Source organism: Nothoprocta perdicaria, unplaced genomic scaffold (assembly GCF_003342845.1).
Source record: "Nothoprocta perdicaria isolate Ctin4 unplaced genomic scaffold, notPer1 scaffold_24, whole genome shotgun sequence".
Lineage (NCBI taxonomy): Eukaryota > Metazoa > Chordata > Aves > Tinamiformes > Tinamidae > Nothoprocta > Nothoprocta perdicaria.
Window position 1 is genome coordinate 1378761 of NW_020455466.1, and position 18208 is coordinate 1396968.

At 44.1% G+C, this 18208-nt stretch overlaps 1 protein-coding gene across 1 annotated transcript in view; it reads left to right on the plus strand.

Moving 5' to 3' along the window:
• SLC22A23 (solute carrier family 22 member 23) overlaps positions 1-17935 on the plus strand; it is a gene marked incomplete at its 5' end in the record, with an annotated part of 100873 nt that extends 82938 nt beyond the window's left edge. Inside the window, 6 exons of the mRNA XM_026039733.1 lie at positions 1425-1514; positions 7173-7275; positions 9879-10111; positions 11346-11378; positions 12890-13013; positions 17576-17935. Coding sequence (XP_025895518.1) covers positions 1425-1514; positions 7173-7275; positions 9879-10111; positions 11346-11378; positions 12890-13013; positions 17576-17933 — 941 coding nt within the window. The remainder of the gene's footprint in view (positions 1-1424; positions 1515-7172; positions 7276-9878; positions 10112-11345; positions 11379-12889; positions 13014-17575) is intronic.
• Positions 17936-18208: the final 273 nt, after the last annotated feature.

An 18208-nucleotide genomic window follows, 5' to 3' on the forward strand; every position in this document is an offset into this window, starting at 1 on the left:
ATCAGATCTGTTTCCAAGGTGTTTAATTGCGACAAACTGAAGTGCCTCATGCTAGTCTCAAGGGTAAGTGCCAGAAATGCAAGTCAAACAGTTCAAGCTGCTACCTCAATGCAACCTGTAACTCTTTAAGGCAAAAGACTTTGTGTGGAGAGGGGAGATGGAAGAGATTTCTGTTTCAGAGGAACAGCCAGAGGGCAGTGATTTAAGTTGCACACCTGTACATTACATTAGTATGAGGTCTCCTGTTACTCTTTATCCATCAGTGGGAACTGTTAAGGTTTGTGTGATTCCTTGAAGACATGAGGTACACAGTAAAGACTGCAGAATACAACTGATGAGTTTGAGTCCTCCTATGCTAGATTTGCTGAAATGAGAGAAGAGTCCATCTCTGTGCTGATTGTCCCAGGTGAGAATGGCARTGAGCACTGACAATTGCAGGATTTGGAGGTAGCAGGGTAGAAGAGATGTCTCCACTGAATATTTGCTTTTCAATGAGACTAGGAAAAGCCAATATGTTACAAGCATCTTTTTATTGCATAAAAAAAAGTCACTCTCTATTTAAGCATGACTGAGTCTTTCTCAGCAATTCAGTCCTCTGCAGACTCATCGCTGGCTGTTCTCCAGCCTATCGCAACTCCTTGGCGCTTCCCTGGCACAGTGGGTCTGTGTTAGTCCTTTTCTCCTGGCGGAGCTGCTGTTGTATGGCAGGAACTGGCACACAGCCTAGAGGGCTGCCAGCTCGCCCTGGTGCTAGTGGCACTCCTGTGGCCCACGTGCGTGAAGAGGGGGAAGGATGGGTTAGTTCRGGTGCAGATGTGAGGAAGAAGGGAAGCCGCCCAAGGAACCAACATGAGATGGAGAGGAGTAGCAGAGACAAGTGATAGAGAAGAAATAAAGAAGAGAGTGAGAAGAGAGGTAGAAACCCAGAAATAAGGATAGCTGGAGGGGACTTAGAAGGGCAAAGTTGGCAAAGGACTGGTGGGTAATTAATGGTTGTGGAATAAAGAAAGAGGAGAGAACTAGAGCAATGAGACCACTGTGACCGTGACCATTAGTTTCCATCTCATCAAGGCTGGGAATTCAATATTTGCATTCTTATACTGCACAGTCTACTCACAAAAATATGCCCTTCATCTCCCCATACGACCTAATTCAAGTACTGTTTCTGCTGTGCTTTCCTTTATAACTTCCCTGGTATTCAGCAGCAAGGTAGCTGTAGGTGTTCAAAACCTCCGATGCGGTCCCCCACAATGCCATCAGCGGCATTCTTTGTTTTTTAAAGGGTGATAACTTTAGAAGAACATGAGAATTGCCCAGTCAAGCACTCAGACATACAAGAAGTCAGGGTGCCTGGGCTTGCCCTGCTGGCATGGAGGTGTGCTGCTAGCCTTTGATAACATGACTACGACCTATTTTTTCCACAGGGCATAGGATGGACGAATCAGTGAATAGGATGGACGATGCTGTGGGGATGAAGCTGTTGTCTGTTCCTCATTTGTTGCAGAATTTGGAAGGTGTGTAGTGAATGAGGCACAGGGCTGCAGAAAGGAGGARGACAGTCTTGGGGAAACGAAGCTGAATGACTCCTGAAGAGCTGAACTCGTTCCCTGTGTCTGCCAGGGTGTTCTGGTGCCATGATGGGAAATTCCCTGAACTCAGACTGTTTGAACATGGTCACTAATCACAGTTTCTTCAATGTCTATCTCAAGCATGTAATTCTAGGGCTTGCTTGATCTTAATCATTTATATTGGCACCTGCCATGGGTGTAAATAGTAATTTCTGCAGGTGCCAGAGATTCAGGGCAACTCATGATCTGTGCTCCTCAAGCTATACTCACAAAATCACGGGATGATTTTCTTATTCTAGTCACAATTCCTTTATATTATATTATTTCCYAGTGTACAAAATAGGAATAATCATTGCTCTTGCTCTTACAAGAAAGCAGTGGAGATGCTTTCATTGATATTTATGAAGTACATGAATATTCTGACAGCACCGTAGGAATGTCTGTGAGGAAACCTGTGATTTTGTATTCACCGTGAGGTGTAGATAGTAAGGCCACATGCTGTATGGGGAAGTTAAAGAGACCTTATTAATTGCTGTCCATTTGCTGACTACATTGAGCGTTCTGCGGGGAAAAACTAGTATGTGATCATTTAATTAAATACTGTATCATGATGCATATGCACAACTGAATATTGCAGCGGCATCCTTATGTCTCACATTTCCTACATTCCTTGAGTATAATTAGAAATATAGGACCAAAACAAATGATTGCAGTCAGCTCTCTGCTATTACAGTCACCAAGTTATATAGTTGCCTTCATGAACTGAGCTTCATCTTAAACACTGTGTGATTTCTTTCCTTGCTTCTGCTGGAAAGCTATTTCAGAATCCAAATTGTTCTTCTAGTGCAGCACGTATTAAAATTCAGCTCAAATTTGTTATAGCTGCCTGGGTTCTTTCTTCCTATTTGCTCCTATTTCATGGGTATCTATATTTAAAGCATCTTAGTCGCTTTTCCCTTGCTGTAGTAGCAGACAGCAGTCCTGGTGTGCTGGAGTTCTCCTCTGTTTCCTCTCCTTTTATAGATAGGCTTGCCAAGGCTTTAGCTTCCTAAATACGGATGACTAGAATTATAATAGAATTGCCAGAATTGGAAATACCTCATGATATGTCTATCAGACTGGTGTCTGAGAGTCATTTGTAATCAAGTAGTATATAAGCAGGTACACACAGTATTTACTAAAACTTATTTTCCAGCAGAAGCATATGTCATTAGCCCCTGAGTGCCTTACCTTGTATTTTGCATTTCGACTCCTTTTTTGCCACTCTAGTTTCAAACTCACTCTGTTTTCTGCAGTGTCCCTGTTCTCTGCTGTATTTCTGGCACTGTCTCGCTTTGTCCTAAGCAGACTTCAGTGGCACATTCTTAAACTTTGTCTCCTTAGAGATATTATTAAACAAAATTGTTCTTTTTTTTTGGAGATGTGAAACAAGTCACCCCACCAGTAACCTCCTTCCATCCTATTGTAATTTCCATTTTTTCTATCCCTTTTTGCTGTCTATCCATAAATAAGTTCCTTACCTGCCTCATTATTTCCATATATGCTATTGATACCCTTTACTATTCTTTTAGCATAAGGCTTTTCAGAAATACAATGTACCAGGCTGCTACTCCTCTGCAATAAATGAGCACAAAGGGAGTTTGTGGTGACGACAAGCCTGGAAGGTGGAAATAACCCTGTGTACCAGTAACTTGGTGTGGCCCTGAGCAGGTTGCTTCAAGTCTCTGCATTTCGGTCCCATCTACCTCGTGCTGCAGAGGGGCCGTGCCCTGGGGAGTGACTGAGCCTCAGCTGTGCTTCCACAGTGTGTTTCACGTTGAAAGAGCTCCTGACAGGAACATTTAGGACAGAAAAATGCAGCAGAAGTCCATCACCACGGGACGCTTGTCATTTTGGACATACTTTTTTGGCAGCTTGCTTTGAGCTTTGTCTGTTTTGCCTTTGTTCAAGTAGCGCGGAGATGGGTGGCTTCGTTTGAAGGCTTAAAGTTATTCTATGATTTTGAAAGCCGTGGTCCTGAAACGCAGAGAAGCCCACAAGAATGCAGCAGCATTGGGAGCGGGAAGCTGATAGGGTTCCCCTCCCCRTGAGACTTTTAAAGTTTCCCACTGAATAGTTTTTATTTCCACTGATATATAAAGAGTTAGCTTGTTGACAGTTTTCCTACTGAGCCTCTGAATGGGAAGCTTAGAGTGTGTGTGGGCCCTGGAGTATGGGAAAGCTCATAATGGGCCTCTGAGTAAAAGGATAAAAATATTTCCTATTTTCCTAACTCACTGTTCTGGTAAATCAGTCTGAACTGAGATGTTTAATGCAAATTCCTTCAGACCTGGTGAGCTCAGTGCAGAACCAAAAAACAAGTTGAGGGTGAGGGGGAATTTTCCTGGTGATATTCCAGTAACTGACTGAGAAGCAGTTTGGTTCTGTGTGGTTTTGTTAGACGCTGGCTTAACTTTTCTTTTGAGATCTTAACGTTGACCCATGAAATTCAGATGGCCGGAGCACTGGCTGACCTGTGGGCAGGGCTGTCTCKCTCCTGAGGTCCCATCACAGGGGGATGCAAAGCATCTGCAAAGCAGACTAGCCTCAAAGACAGCACACAACTTAAATGAGAGCCAGTGCTGTCTTGTGCAAGTCATAAAGTTTATTTGTTGTTATATAAATGATATTTTGATTACTGCTCATTGATTTCATGGTTCTGTTCTGGAGAACATCTGACTGGTAGATAMAGAAATGAAGGACAGGGAAAGTTATCAGAAAGATGGATGATGTTGGAGACGTGGGGGGAGTCATTCATCTGAAGCAGGTGACTTGTGCAAAAATTGGGTGTTTTAACATATCCTAGAGGGAGGTAAAAAAAAAAACTGGTGGAGCCAGAAGTCTTTAATGTGCTATTGCATTTTGGGGGAGTGTAAAGCTTGAGGCAGCTTGTACAAATATGTTATTATTATATATATGTATTATATATAATTAAATATAATTATATTATTTATTATATTGTACATTTGTACAATATAGATGATTGTATAATTACATATTTCTATTGTATAATTATATTTTTATTATATAATTATATATTATCCTTTTTTTTAAACATTATTTTAAGTGCAACTACATCTGGGATCTCCTTTGGACATTTTCATATCGTGATACAAGCACAACCCAAATTAGAGAAGAGGCAAGAATCTATTGAAGGGAGAGGCTGTGGGAGATGGGGTAGAGAAGAAGTAAAATTCCCCTTCTGTGTATAATCCATGTTGCTGGTGAATCAGAGGATGTATTTGCCAATTCACATAGCACATAAATTATCTTTTACATGGGAGTAGAACAGCATGTTAGGGAAAAAAAAATCTAACATAAATTGGTTTGGAAAGAGTGAATTATATAAAATACTGAAAGAGGTCTTGAGTGCATATGAGAAGGATGTGCAACAGTAAATAAAATACATACAGATTGTACCAATAGCTGACATAGGAAAAGAGGAGGACTTGAGAATTGAATTATGTTTAGCTGGTATGAGAAATGCAACTAAATTAAATGTTGTCCTCATTTTATTAAGTTTTGGCTCGATAAAGTACATGATGACAGTAAAATCTACTGCTTTTCCCCAAAGAAAGAAAGAGAGAGAGAATCACAGAAATCCAAACCTAGAGAAAGAAAGAAAGAGAGAGAGAATCACAGAAATCCAAACCTAGAAAGCCCTAAGAATATGGCTTTGGGGACAGTCTTGGGCTGACACTAGGGATCTTTTCTTTGAAAGTCCAGATCTGGACATCCTTAGACAGTTTGAGAGTTAACCCTTGSATGTCCATGTGAAATCTGCACAAAAAGTCCTGTTTGGGGTTTGGGTGGTGATTTTCTTTATTTCCCCCCAAGCTGAGGGGAGGAAGCAGCTTTTCCCTCCAAGTAAGTTGTCATTTTGGTTTTTTTTCAAAATTATTTACTTTTTCTAATACTTAGTTTGATTTTTTTCATTGTAAAAGATTTGCTTTGGACTCAATTATTGACTTCACAGCAATGTCTCCTCTTACTGCTTTAGTTGTTCTGAATTATTTTGTTACCACTTACTCCTTTCCAGAATTATGCTACCAAAATCATTCTGACCTTGCTCTCTGAGATTAGGTATCATCTTTTTTCATTGCCTCTTTTTAATTCAGCATTCAGCCCCAGTCTAGTGCTGGGCCTGCTGATTGCTCCTGTATATATTAATTTGACCAATTTCCTCTTTACTCCATTTCTATTTTTATGCTTTTGTGAGATTTGTGCTGCAGAGATTTTGGGAGAATGGATGTTTTCGGGTAGAAAGAGAAGTAGCAATATCCTGCTTAAATAGAATCACTAGTGTAAATTATCCTTTATTTCCTTTCCTACAAAAAAAAAAAAAAAGAAAAAAACCTACATTCCCTGTAGTTCTGTATAGAAGACCAAAGTGACCTGTGAGCAGTGAATAACAGTGATTTGCATCTAAATAGTCTTCCTTTCATTTATTATTTTATGATACGATTTTCAAACAGCAGCAGAAAAACCTGTCTTTCATTTTGCTCCTAAATTAGGACCAATCCACTTCATTTTTTTTTCCCCATGACTTGCCTTCATTTTCCCCTGTCTTGCACCTCCTTAAGAGATTCCTGCTTTAGGGGAGCAGAGCAGAGGCTGGGGCAGGCTGGGGCAGCCAGGACGGCTGAGGACACGCAGGTTCATTGCATATGTATGAGGGGGACGACTACARGGTCCAGAACAGAGCCGTGTTGCAGCCTTAAAAGCTGTTAGGCTGGAGARCAGCGCTCCAAGGCCTTGCCCCCCACAAAAAAAAAGCAGTTCCAGTTGGTACCGCTGTTGTGGTGTTTCTTTATAGACACAACTTCATACAACCTGTTGCTCKAATAGTGCTTACAGCTCCGCAGCAGTTGGAGGCTATAAGGTTTTATCTGTGAAATGCAAAGAAGTCATTGCTGATGACCCCCAGGTCTCTCTCTTTAAGATAACGTCTTCTGGTTAAGACATCCATCAACGTGTTTTTTTCTCTTCTTTAATATTTGAAACGTGGGAGGGAAGAGGATGAGTTAACAGAATGTTCTAACCATTTCTTTCTGAAACCCTTTTTTAACAAACTTTGAAAGATTCCCACACAGGAAAGGTTTGARTTCCAATCCTTCCCGTGGTTTTTCAGACCTGTATTGCAGAAGTGCTACAGGCCTCGTAAGGAGCCTGARGACCCTATTTGAGAGGGGATTTCACCCAAGGGCAAAGCTGCTTTTGAGGTTTTAAAACTTAGCAGATGCTCCTGATGCTTTTCAGATAAAATGGTATTATATTTGCCAAATCTTGTTGTCCTTCCATTGCATATAGATGCTTTAGACTGGGGGAAGATTTGAGATCTGAAAGAATTACTGGGTAAAAGTTATTGCTGTAGGAAGCCTTGGAAGAAGAGGGAAATCTGGGATGGATTTTAAGCGGGCTGTTTAGCACTTTTCTAGCTCCTGTTAGTGCAATGTATCATGTCGTTCTTACTAGAACATTCCTGAGAATATCTATAGTTTACAGACTAAGCTTCTCCCTTCCTTTGCCTCTGTGAAGGAATAACTTTGGTCTGGTTTGTTTCAGAGCTGGAAAAGGAGCTCACCAGGAGACCGAAGAAGGTCTGCATCGTGAAAGTGGTGGGAACCAGGAACCTGTGGAAAAACATCGTAGTGCTGTGTGTGAACTCGTAAGTCTGGCACCGTTCTGTTAAAATATTTTGGTGGGTGGTGAATGGAAAGCAGCGGGGGGAGCTCTGCYCTTTCTTAGTGGGTCCTTTAACCCATGCCTCGATAAGGGACCCTGGAAGAGCAACAGCTGTGCAGAGGTGGTGGGATTTCGTGATGAGGATGGGTTGGTTGGTTTGTTTAAGGAGGTCATTGGCCATTTGAGGAGGTGGAGCAGCAGCAGCACTGCGTGTCTGCTGTGTGCCCTAGCAGATGTCGTGTTGCCACGTGGTGCTTCATGCTCACACAGACGTCTGCTGCTGGCATCCTGGGTGGGATTTCCAAGGTCATTAATGACACAGGAGCATGAGTCTCACTTGTTTACCTCTGATACAGCCACAGTGCAGAGGAAAGTGTTGTCTTCTAGTACGTAAAAGCCTGTCCCTTGTGTAACAGCTATCCTTGGCATGTCCTCAAAAAAGGGCTATGAAGGACTTGAGCTCTTTCACAACAAGTACAGGCCACAGGGAGGATGTACTGTCTCCCACAGAGCAATGTGATACCTGTGTCCTAAGGTTTCAGCTTGGTTGTGCTTAAGCATACAAAATCAGGCATCTGYTTAAGGGTTTTGTAGATTCTGGACTCTGAGACCTGTCAAAGACTGAGCACAGGGTAAGAAAGAAAATGGATCGGCTTCAAATTCATCCTCTAACTGATCCCAGCTTCCAGGAGGAGAGGGAAATTTCTGATTTTATCATCACATAAAATACCAATTTGAATTGCTTTTATGATRTTTTTCAAGAGGGAAATGGGAGAGGAGATTGGGAATTCTTCCATTGGATATACAGAAAGGCATCCTCGCGCTCTTATTAAAAAGTGTGTTGCTTTCTCTTGACCACATTTAGGGCCCTGGTCTGTGGTCCTCATTGCTGAAAATAGGCATACAGATCAATCATAACCCACTAGAGACTACCCATGTGCTGAGTAGATGTTCCCCGAGAGGCACCATGTTGACTTCAGATCTCTCTTCAGCATATCTGTTGCCAAAAAACTCCTGCTCTTATGGCTTTGTGTTGCTCTTTTCCAGCTATTGCAGGGTCACTTGGCATGTCCTGAGCACTGTGTTGCCCTTAGGTTGAGCTCATAGATTTAGTAGCTAGTACCAGCTTTATTTATGAATAATATTTATTCAGGGAATTCTCCCCTTCTGCCTTTTTAATTACACACTTTTGGAAATTCCCTAAACCGGAACTAGACAGTCAGAAGAATAATTTCTGGCAATAGTACATGGATTATGTTTGCTGTCCAGATAGAACATGAAGCAGATGTGTGTTTGAAGAATAGCTTTCAAGTCTGTTTTTAGGGGGTGAAAAAGCCTATTTCATTTTAATTYGGTCATTCCTGTTACATTGGGCTGTGCTAAATTTTAGGAACATGAGGAAGGAACATGAACCTTCCACAAGGAATAATGAGGCATTAGAGGAGATAAAAGTATTTAGTTTTAAAAGTAGCTTCTGAGCTGCTCAGCAAGTTAAGACAATAGAGTAGCTCCTGGGGAGAGCTGAGTGCGGATGATGTATTAATTCAGCTTATAAAAGATAGCCCTAAAAATCATTTCAGCAAGTGTGTTTGCATGCACAGAAGAGATATGTTACTATATTATTAAATATTGCATTTTACTGATTAATATTTCTCTTACAGGAGGAATTGGTTATTATCTAGGCATCCAAAGCAAATGATGGTTTTGCATAAGAACAACCAGTTACATTGTTTTTGTTTTGTTTTGTGGGGGTGCACAGAGGGATGCAAGTTGTTTTGAGAGTGGGGGAAATGCTGTTCTTGAATTATAGCATTAACTCTCAAAATCCCAAGCAAAATTCTCCAGGCACTCATCTGTCATGCACTCAGCAAGGTGAATTCCTCCGTTTTTTTCCGTGTTTATATTAATATCCAATTTGCACTGAAAATGCTTAATACCTGATGTTTGGGAAGATAGAGGTGCATCAGTGTAAAGTACCTGACATTTATCCATTTATTTTTCCATTTATCCGTTTATCCATTTGCCTCTGCACCTGCATCTCCATGAGGCACARTTGGTTTGTCACATCAGTTTGCAGCCGTTTTTTTTTTGGTCTAAATGACACAGACCATGTTGGGGTCACTGTGGGAGTCTCCTGTTGAAATCTCCTATCAGCTCTGCAGATGTAGTGCAGATCTGCACCATGCCAGGCACAATCCTGGGGCTTATAAGTATGGTATAAGCATGTTGATTGAGATAGGGCTGATTATTTCATGACAGTAATAATCACTGCAGTGTCATGTGTCACTTGAAGGGCRTACTTTTAATGGGTTTTCATATGTAACAGGTAAACTTGGGGAGTGAGATGCAGTCTTTAGGATGACTCAATGCCATGGGCAGAAAGGCCTTTCTGCAAGTTATATTTGTGTTTTTGTGTTGTGCTGGGTTTTTGCTGTCTGAGCACACAAGTTGCTTCCTAATAGCAGCTCTAGTTCTGTTGCCATCAGTGGGTGTATTGGGAGTAAAGGAATTCTTTTTTTTTCTTCTTTTTTCTTTTTTTTTCTTTTTTGCTTTTTTCCTTTTTTCTTTTTATCCTGTTTCCCCTAGGCTGACTGGTTATGGGATACACCACTGTTTTGCAAAAAGTATGATGGGTCACGAAGCAAAGATGACCATCACCCAGAACTTCTATGCGGACTACTACACCATGGCAGGGATTGCTCTGGCCTCCTGCCTGGCCATGTGCCCAGTGGTTGGCTTTCTGGGGAGGAGAGGAGGACTCCTGCTTTTCATGATTCTTACAGCTCTGGCATCGCTTCTGCAGCTTGGCCTTCTCAACTGTAAGTGGAAAAGACTTTTCAGAACCACGTGAGACCTTGAGTTCAGCTGGTCCTGCTTGATATGTGGGAGAAAATGGTCATAAAACTGTGGCAGAACAGTCCATCAGTGATAGGGAGAAACGCTCTATGAGAATCTTATACAACCTCTTCCTTARTGGTTTTCAATGTTTCCTCTTAGCAAAGCTGCTAAACTTAGAACAGCCAAGGGCCCTAGGTGCTTTCTACTGTGTTGGCAATTGGACTTCTCAGAAGTGTCCTGTCAACCTCCCCTGTTCCTGCCTCTCCCATTTCTCTCTGAAAGGATGAGGGAGAAGCAGCCCTGAGTTTCAGAGAAGCTTGCTTCATCGCGGGATGTAGATCATTCCCCACTTCCTCCTCCAAAGAGCTAGACAGTGTGTGGAGAGCAGCGGTGACCCTGCTGATTGTGAAATCTGTTGCAGCCTCATGCCTGTTTTAATTTAGCATAATTTGGGAGTAATTAACAAATGAAATGAGGGTTGGGGAAGATGGGGAAGAGAAGTGTATTCTCTGTCAGCAGCRCAGAACAGACCTTGAGGCTCATTGTGCCCAGGGCTTCTTACAGACTCCAGGTTGTCCCTGGAGTTGCCCGAGGCCTGTAGGGAAATCTACCTGCCAGGCTGCCCTCGCCAGCTGTCGCAGCGGCCTCCGTGCTCGCTGAGCTAGCGAGCTCTTTGCAGCTAGGCCTTGTGGCAGCCTGTCACTGGGTTGACACACCGGGCATCAGCTCTGCGCTTCAGCAAGGAGGAGGTCCCTTAGCAGGGCAAGRATCCTGATTCCAAGAGTTTTGCTTCCTCACTGGAGCCTCTGTTGGCCGTTCCCTCGGGGTTACGGGGGGAGGGCAGTTTCTCTTCTCCCCCTTCATTAGCAACAGAGGCGCCTTTGTGTTAATCTCAGTGCTAATTCTGGGGCTCTTAAAAGTCCTTTGCGGCTGCGTTTATTATCAGCCCCTCATTAGCATTCTGTGCTGCGCTGGAAGGGCCGGGAAGCGGCCGCCGGTAGCCGGTGGGTGCGGAAAGTCGGGCGCTATGGTCGTGGTGCTGGAAAGCAGAAATATTCAGGGGGCTGCAAGGGAAGTCGGGATGATTTGCCTTTTTCTTTTTTTAATAAAATGCATATGCAATAACAGTACGTTCTTGTTTTTTTTTTTTTTTCTTTTTTTTCTCTCACTCTCTCCTACCTTTCCTTTACTCTAATTTTYGACATCTTGAATCAGTGATTGGAAAATACAGTCAACTTCCAGACTCAGGTACGGTGTATAAACGTGTCTGCGTTATGCTCCCACTGGGAAGGGTAGATCTGAAGGGGATGCATCTGGGCATGTGGAGCCTCTCGGTGTAAAGTYGCCTCTGTGTAGCGTCAGGCCAGTGTCCGGAGGTCCCCGGTGGTTATTTTTAGATACAGGACAAGGCTTTCCCAGAAGTGCCTGACTCTCCCTCTCAAAGGGAAGTTGCCCAATTTGACCTTTTCCATAAAGGCGTGAGATGCCAAAATCCCTTCTGCAAAGGGGACCCAGGCACTTTTGGAAATGCTTCCTCAGGCACCTTATCCCCTCCTGCAGCGCAGCACCAGCAACGCGGTGGCCACGGGTCAGCAGACTTGTGGTGCATTGCAAGAGGGCCAGAGCCAGGCCTTTCACCATAGAAATTGCTGAATGCACATCAGAAGCTGTAACGTAACAGTTTCCAAGTCCCTTTGCTCTCTTGAGAGGTGATATGTTCAGCAAGAATAAAAGTAGGTATCACTTTTCATTAGATCCAAGCCAGAAAGTGAACCTGCTTCACATAGCGTGCTGGTAAATGTCCTTTCTCCAGGGAAATCTTGGGACTTGCCTTTAAGAAAGTGGGAGATGCTGTGTGGGAAGCTCCAGTCCTTTTCCCAGGACTCCTGTAAGGCAGGGCATGCTCCCTTCCTGCCGTGTAGTATCCCCTGTGAACAGCATGGCTTCTTGCTGGCCAAAAAGGGCCACCTGAGCTGGACTCTCTGAATCACGTTTTGTGCCCCTGCTCGTGACAGGAGGTGAGCGAGGAATGTGCCACTGGCCTGACCAGGTGACAATTTCCTTAAGCTCAAGTTAGATTTACTGGGGTTCCTCACAGAGCTTGATGGACACCATGCCTCTGAGAAGCCTTGCTACCCTTCAGCCATGAAATGACTGAGCAAACAGCATTTTTGGACACGGTGACTTAAAGGGTGACTTCATGGCCCTAGGCATCGTGTTTCCTCGCTCTGAGCTGTCAGGTGAAGTCTGTCAGACTGGGGGTTAAGACGGCCTTTGCAGACTGATCATTTGCAAAGGATTAGCATGGAGATGGGAACACTTTTTGGTTTTTTTCTCTTTTTTTGTTTTTGTTCCTCTTGTCCTGTGAGCCTCTCCGACGCTTAAGCCACTGAGGTGTAGCAGATGTTTGGCAGCTTGATGAATGCTGCCTGCCTCCACACGTGGGAGGGAAGTGCATGGTGCCTAGAAGACTGCCCAAGGATGTGTTTGCTCTTGGGTTTTACCTTCTTGTGGTGGCCGGGCATAAATAATTCAGAGATCATTGCCATTTTTGGCATGACATTATGTTTTTTTTCATGTGTGTTTATGTCTTGGGTGCCTGGGGAGTGGATATTATAAATACCAGGTTTAAACTAGTATTACAAAAGTGACTCAAATTCCACTTTAGGGTGAATGAGTAACATAAAACTGTGTTCTTGTTTTCTTCCCTGCTAATTTGGCCTCCTTCTCACTTTTTCTGCACATACTTGCCTTGACAGGTATGAGTGACAGCGTCAAAGACAAATTCTCCACTGCGTTTTCCATTGTGGGTATGTTTTCTTCGCATGCCGTTGGAAGTCTCAGCGTATTCTTCTGTGCTGAAATCACACCCACAGTAATCAGGTGAGACCTCGGAGCCTCCTCTTTAAGGACTAGGGAAGAAATTATCCTCATTTTAGTGGCACCTGGCTGATAGGGGCTGCTAACACGTTTTACAGGAGGAGAAATGTGCAATTGGAGACCACACAGTAATTTCTGGGCAGCTCTGTAATTTAATGTCTCTGCAGTCAGTCTGCCTAAGTAAATGTCTGTCTGTAGACAGGGAGGACTTGTTTGTCTTGCATGAGGACGGCTCCGTCCCATCCTGATGAATTTKGGCAGGCCAATCACCCTAAGAATTGCTTTTCTTAGCAGTGAGGTATGAGCTTAGGTACTTTGCTGGTACTTAGGTACTTTGCTGAATGAGATCCTACAGCTGAGCCACTTTCCTGGGTATTTCCTGGGTTTTCACAAGCAGTACCCATGTGAGTTTGCCACTTGATATTAAAAGTGAGACTCACACGAATCTGCAGAAAAGGATACAGGAACAAGCAGTTCTGTACCTCTCTAGTGTGGGTTATTCRGGCCTTCAGCAGCAGGAAAGCACTGCAACCTGCAGTGCTGCATACATGCTCTTGGCATGTATGGGTGCTTCTGCAGCCCTGTGCCCCCTACAGCACCTGTGTTTCTGTCTTAACTTCAGAGTCCTGCTCTACCTCTTAAATCATCAGGTTTTCCTTGCACCCAAGTCTACATTAGCAGAGGCTCAAAGATTTTCTAAACAGGAGTTCTTGCCTGCTGTGCATTAATGGAAATCAGGCAGATGATCTTCTGTGCAGAGTTGCCCATAAAACGTCTTTGTAATGTCAGGTTTCTGTGCTGTTTTATTTAGTCACTGTTATCTTTCACGGCACACAGGCTGTGCTTGTATTTTCTGGATTATGCTTTCAGCAGTGCCACAGCAATTCGGGAGTCTGCCCTCACTCCTATTGAATTTCCCAGGAATGTAGGTCGCACTGGGGGGAGGGAGAAAGGATAGYGGGAAGAGAAGTGGATTGATCTTTTTGCAAATTACATACCTTTTTAATAACCTCACAAAAGTATTATAGCAAAATGGTTGAGTAGCCAGAGTCTCCTTCATCCCTGTGGCCTTTTCTTACAGGCTCTCTGACTTGGTGAATGTATTTTACAGATAGCATTATTTCCACAGGGAAAGGGAGTGTTAGTGCTGAGGAGATTGTAAAGCTGCCTGAAACACTAACAGCTATTTACTCATGTTGTGTGGGTCAGGTTGGTCTTGTTTATGTGCGTTTAATTTTCTCCACATCTTTGCTTGAAAGACATATAGATAAGGAATGGGCCAAGCAAACAAGAAGAGAAGCTGCCAAGTAGAGTCAGATGTGCAGTGTGAACTTAGCAAGCTTTTCACTTAAATCCCTTAACATTGTTACAGGGAAAAGGACAAAATACTGGTCTAGGAACTAAAATTCTGTGTCTCCCTGACCCTGCTAGATGGCATAAGTTAAACAACAGCCTTAGGATATGCCTTAGGCTTTCCATTTATAAATGGGAGTTATGACACTCAATAATTTGGGGATCTGTACTGCAAAGTTCTTGATAAGATCCGTTCAGTGTTATAATTATGAGGTGGCCATCAGGGCGAAACTTAAACACGCCTGAGGCAGATGTGTGGTTAAACAGTCTGTGTCTTGCACTTCAGAAGACTCTGGCTGCTTCCTCRTAACTTATTTTCCAAGATATTGCTAAGCACAAGTGCTGTGCTGGAGAGTGCCAGTCCCATCTACCTGGGAGTTCAGTGAAGAGCTCCTTCCAAGCATCATATTCCAGGACTGACTTAAAGTCAGTCTTTCAGTCTTTTTTTTTTTTCATCTCCTCCTAAGAACTGACTTTAATAATTGCCTGAATGTCCTAAGCAACCTGGTCCAAAGTCCATGCTGACCCTGTTTTGAGCAGGAGGTCAGACTAGATGCAGCCTCTAAATTCTTTCCAAGCTGTATAATTGTCTGACTTTTTATAATGTGAACCATCTTGTGTTCCTATTTGCTCAAAATGGACAAATGACCAACATGAGCTAGGATTAAAGTGTCTCTGTTCTCCTCAGTAGTGCTAGAGGGGAGATATTCTTCCAAAACTTTAAGAGGTTTTAACTTTAAGTAGAAGGTTTAGCCTGGTTCAAGTAAATAAGCTGAGTGGATATTTTGCTACTGCCTTGAAACTACAGTGGTATTGCAACTGTTCAAATCTCTGGTAAATGAGAAGAAATTATCCCCTATGAATAGGGAGGTCTTTCTGAGGACAACATTTTGGACCAAGGCCCTTTTGGGATTTGCACRTGTCAGGATTATGAGCCCAGGCAGTCTCATAAATGACACTTGCACGCTGTTCCTGAGCTGGTTTGCTAAATGAACGTGAGCTCAGCCTGCTCTCTAGCGGTGCCACGGATGATGGCAGAAGCCAAGGGGTGGCTGCTGTCATTTAGGGGCCTTACTGTGTGCGAAAGGGAGCTGGTGGAGGGTGTGCTGCACGTGCCATGGCAAGGCTCTGCAACAGCTGCTTCTAAAACCCGCCTGAGCTCCCTCTCCAGCTTCGAGTTACAATTTAGCCATAGCAAACACTATGTCAGTTGTTCTTSTAAGTGACTTGCCACGTGTCTAAGAGACCAGGTTGCTCTTGTGTGTAACTTCATGAAGTTGCAGGGAGGCCGACTGCTTAGTGAGTGCAATCCTACATTTCCAATTTAGGAGCTACATTCCTAAATCGCCAGTAGAAAGCTGTTAAATTTTTAATATAGGCTTTTGCAATGTTTGGGGAAGTCATGTCTGTGAAAGATGCTTTACTAACTCTAGAGAATTATAAGATACATAAATGAATTTTTGATCCAGTCAGTGCCTAAAGTTTTTTTTTTTTTTTTCCCCAAACCTGCCCTTGTTGTCCTATAGCTGCCAAGTAGTAAGTAGTAAAGTTTGAAAAGGACTTGGTGAGGATCACCGAAGAGTTTGTGGGAAGCCCCTGTATCGAGGAGGGGCAGTAGAAGCTGTGAGACGTGTGTGGCCTGGCAGATACCCCTGGATGGAGAGGACAGGGTGGTAATGGTTCAGCTAACAGGGAGACTCCCCAAACTCTCCTCTCCTGGCAAAGTCTTTGGAAAACGAACGACTAGCTATTTCCTTGGAAGCACAAGAGAGGCTGCTTGCAGAGCTGAATTATCAGGAACAAGCACTGAATGCAGCGTGCGCAAGCTAATTCATTCCTGTGCCTAAGAGGGGTTTATTTTTAAAGTTTTTTAAAGCTTTAATAGGTTTTCACACTTTTTTTGATATGCCTTTGAGTGATCTAAATACGTTGGTGCTTTACATTAATATTTAATATTTGTGCCATTTAATATTTGTGCCACATTTACATTTAATATTTGTGCCGTAAAGAATACTTTATAAAGTTACCTGGTTATATACCTGGTATATAAAGTACCTGGTTATAATTAAAGTATATGGCCAATATTAACTTTTCATCTCCCTTTGAAGAGTCTCAGAAATGCAGCAGGAAAACAAGAATGAAGTGAGGCACCTAGACACCTGTAGAGTCAATAGGGCTCAAAATTAAATCCCAAATCCTTGGCTTGTTCTGTTTTCCTACCTGCTAGCCTTGTTATCTGCATTTTGAAAAGAGTACACGTTGTTACAGCAGCCATGTGTTAAGAGGTTCAAACCACAACATATTTTATAGAGGAAGTTCTTCCTTAATGTTTGGTATTGTAGCTTGAGGCAATGGAGAGTGAAATCGCATCTCCTGCCTCCGCTGCGGTTGACACCAGGTACTTCAGAGGCAGCAAAACCACTTCTGCACCTCGCAGTGGACACGCAGCTTCCTGCTGTATCTTGGCTAGATTGGAGCAGTCTGACATGCTAAGTAAGCTGTGGTTTGTCCACACTGAATATGAGGTACTTGGATACAGGAATTTTCTACAGCGCATCTAGATCAATCTATCTATCTGTCTGTCTGTCTGTCTGTCTGTCTATCTACATATTCTTGTGATGCAACTTCAGAGGGAACCTGCGTGGATACAGTTATATTAGTTAAGCATGAGCAGGTATTTACCTTTCTATTTCCCCACACAGAGGCAGATAGGCAGTAATGAGCTGCAGTGCTCCCACGTGGTGGAGCTGCAGGTGATGATCTACAACAGCAAAGCGAGAAGCAAGCCCCTGCCAGAGTAGCAGTACAGTGAGAGAGCTGTGTGCAGAACAGGTTTGCCTTCAAGACTTCAGAGCCCTGCTCCATGCCAAACAGGACGGTCGGGGCACTTGTAAGGGCTGATGGTGGAGACTGGTGCTGCTGCCGTGCTGCTGGACCCCAGCAGCCTGCACCGTGGTGGCCCCAGCTTGCTAATGGCTCGCCCAACAGCAGCATAACCTGCTGAGCTGTGGTGGCTGAGGCCCATGAGGTGCCCTCGTGTCGCAGAGCACATGGTGCTTGGTGGACCTGGAGGCAGACCCAGGTGGGACACGTCTTGAGGGAGCTGGCCCCTTTGCACTGCGTTGGAGGGAAGCAGGGGCTGTGGGAGCGGGAGGCTGAGCTGAGTTGAGCTGAGCTGAGCTGAGCTGAGCTGAGCTGTGCTCTGCTTGCAGGGGCGGCGGGCTGGGCCTGGTCCTGGCGAGCGCCGGCTTCGGGCGCCTCACCGCCCCCATCATGGAGCTCCACAACCAGAAAGGCTACTTCCTCCACCACGTCATCTTCGCCTGCTGCACCCTCATCTGCATCATCTGCATCCTGCTCCTGCCCGAGAGCAAGAACCAGAACCTGCCCGAGAACATCCCAGACGGTGAACATTACACCCGGCAGCCCCTGCTGCCGCACAAGAAGGGGGAGCAGCCCCTGCTCCTGACAAACTCTGAACTCAAGGATTACTCCGGCCTCCACGACTCGGCAGCCGTGAGCGACGGCATCTCTGAGAACACCACTGCCAACGGGATGAAGTCTATGTAGCTGGGTGGATTTTCCTTCCCCTCCTTTCCCCCCCGCCACTTCCCTTTTCCTTTTTCGTTTTATTTGATGCCGTTGTGCAGGAGGAGCAGCACTTTGGGTGAGGGTGTTTTGCACAGGTTTTACAAAACCCGGGGCAGAACAGATGCAGACTCGGGAGAATTCAATTCTGCTGCTGCTAAAGCGACTTGTAGGACTCTTCAACTGGTGTGCAGATTGCTTGTGAAAAGGTTTTTGGGGAAAATACTCATCTGAGAAAAGACCTGGCTGGAGATAGC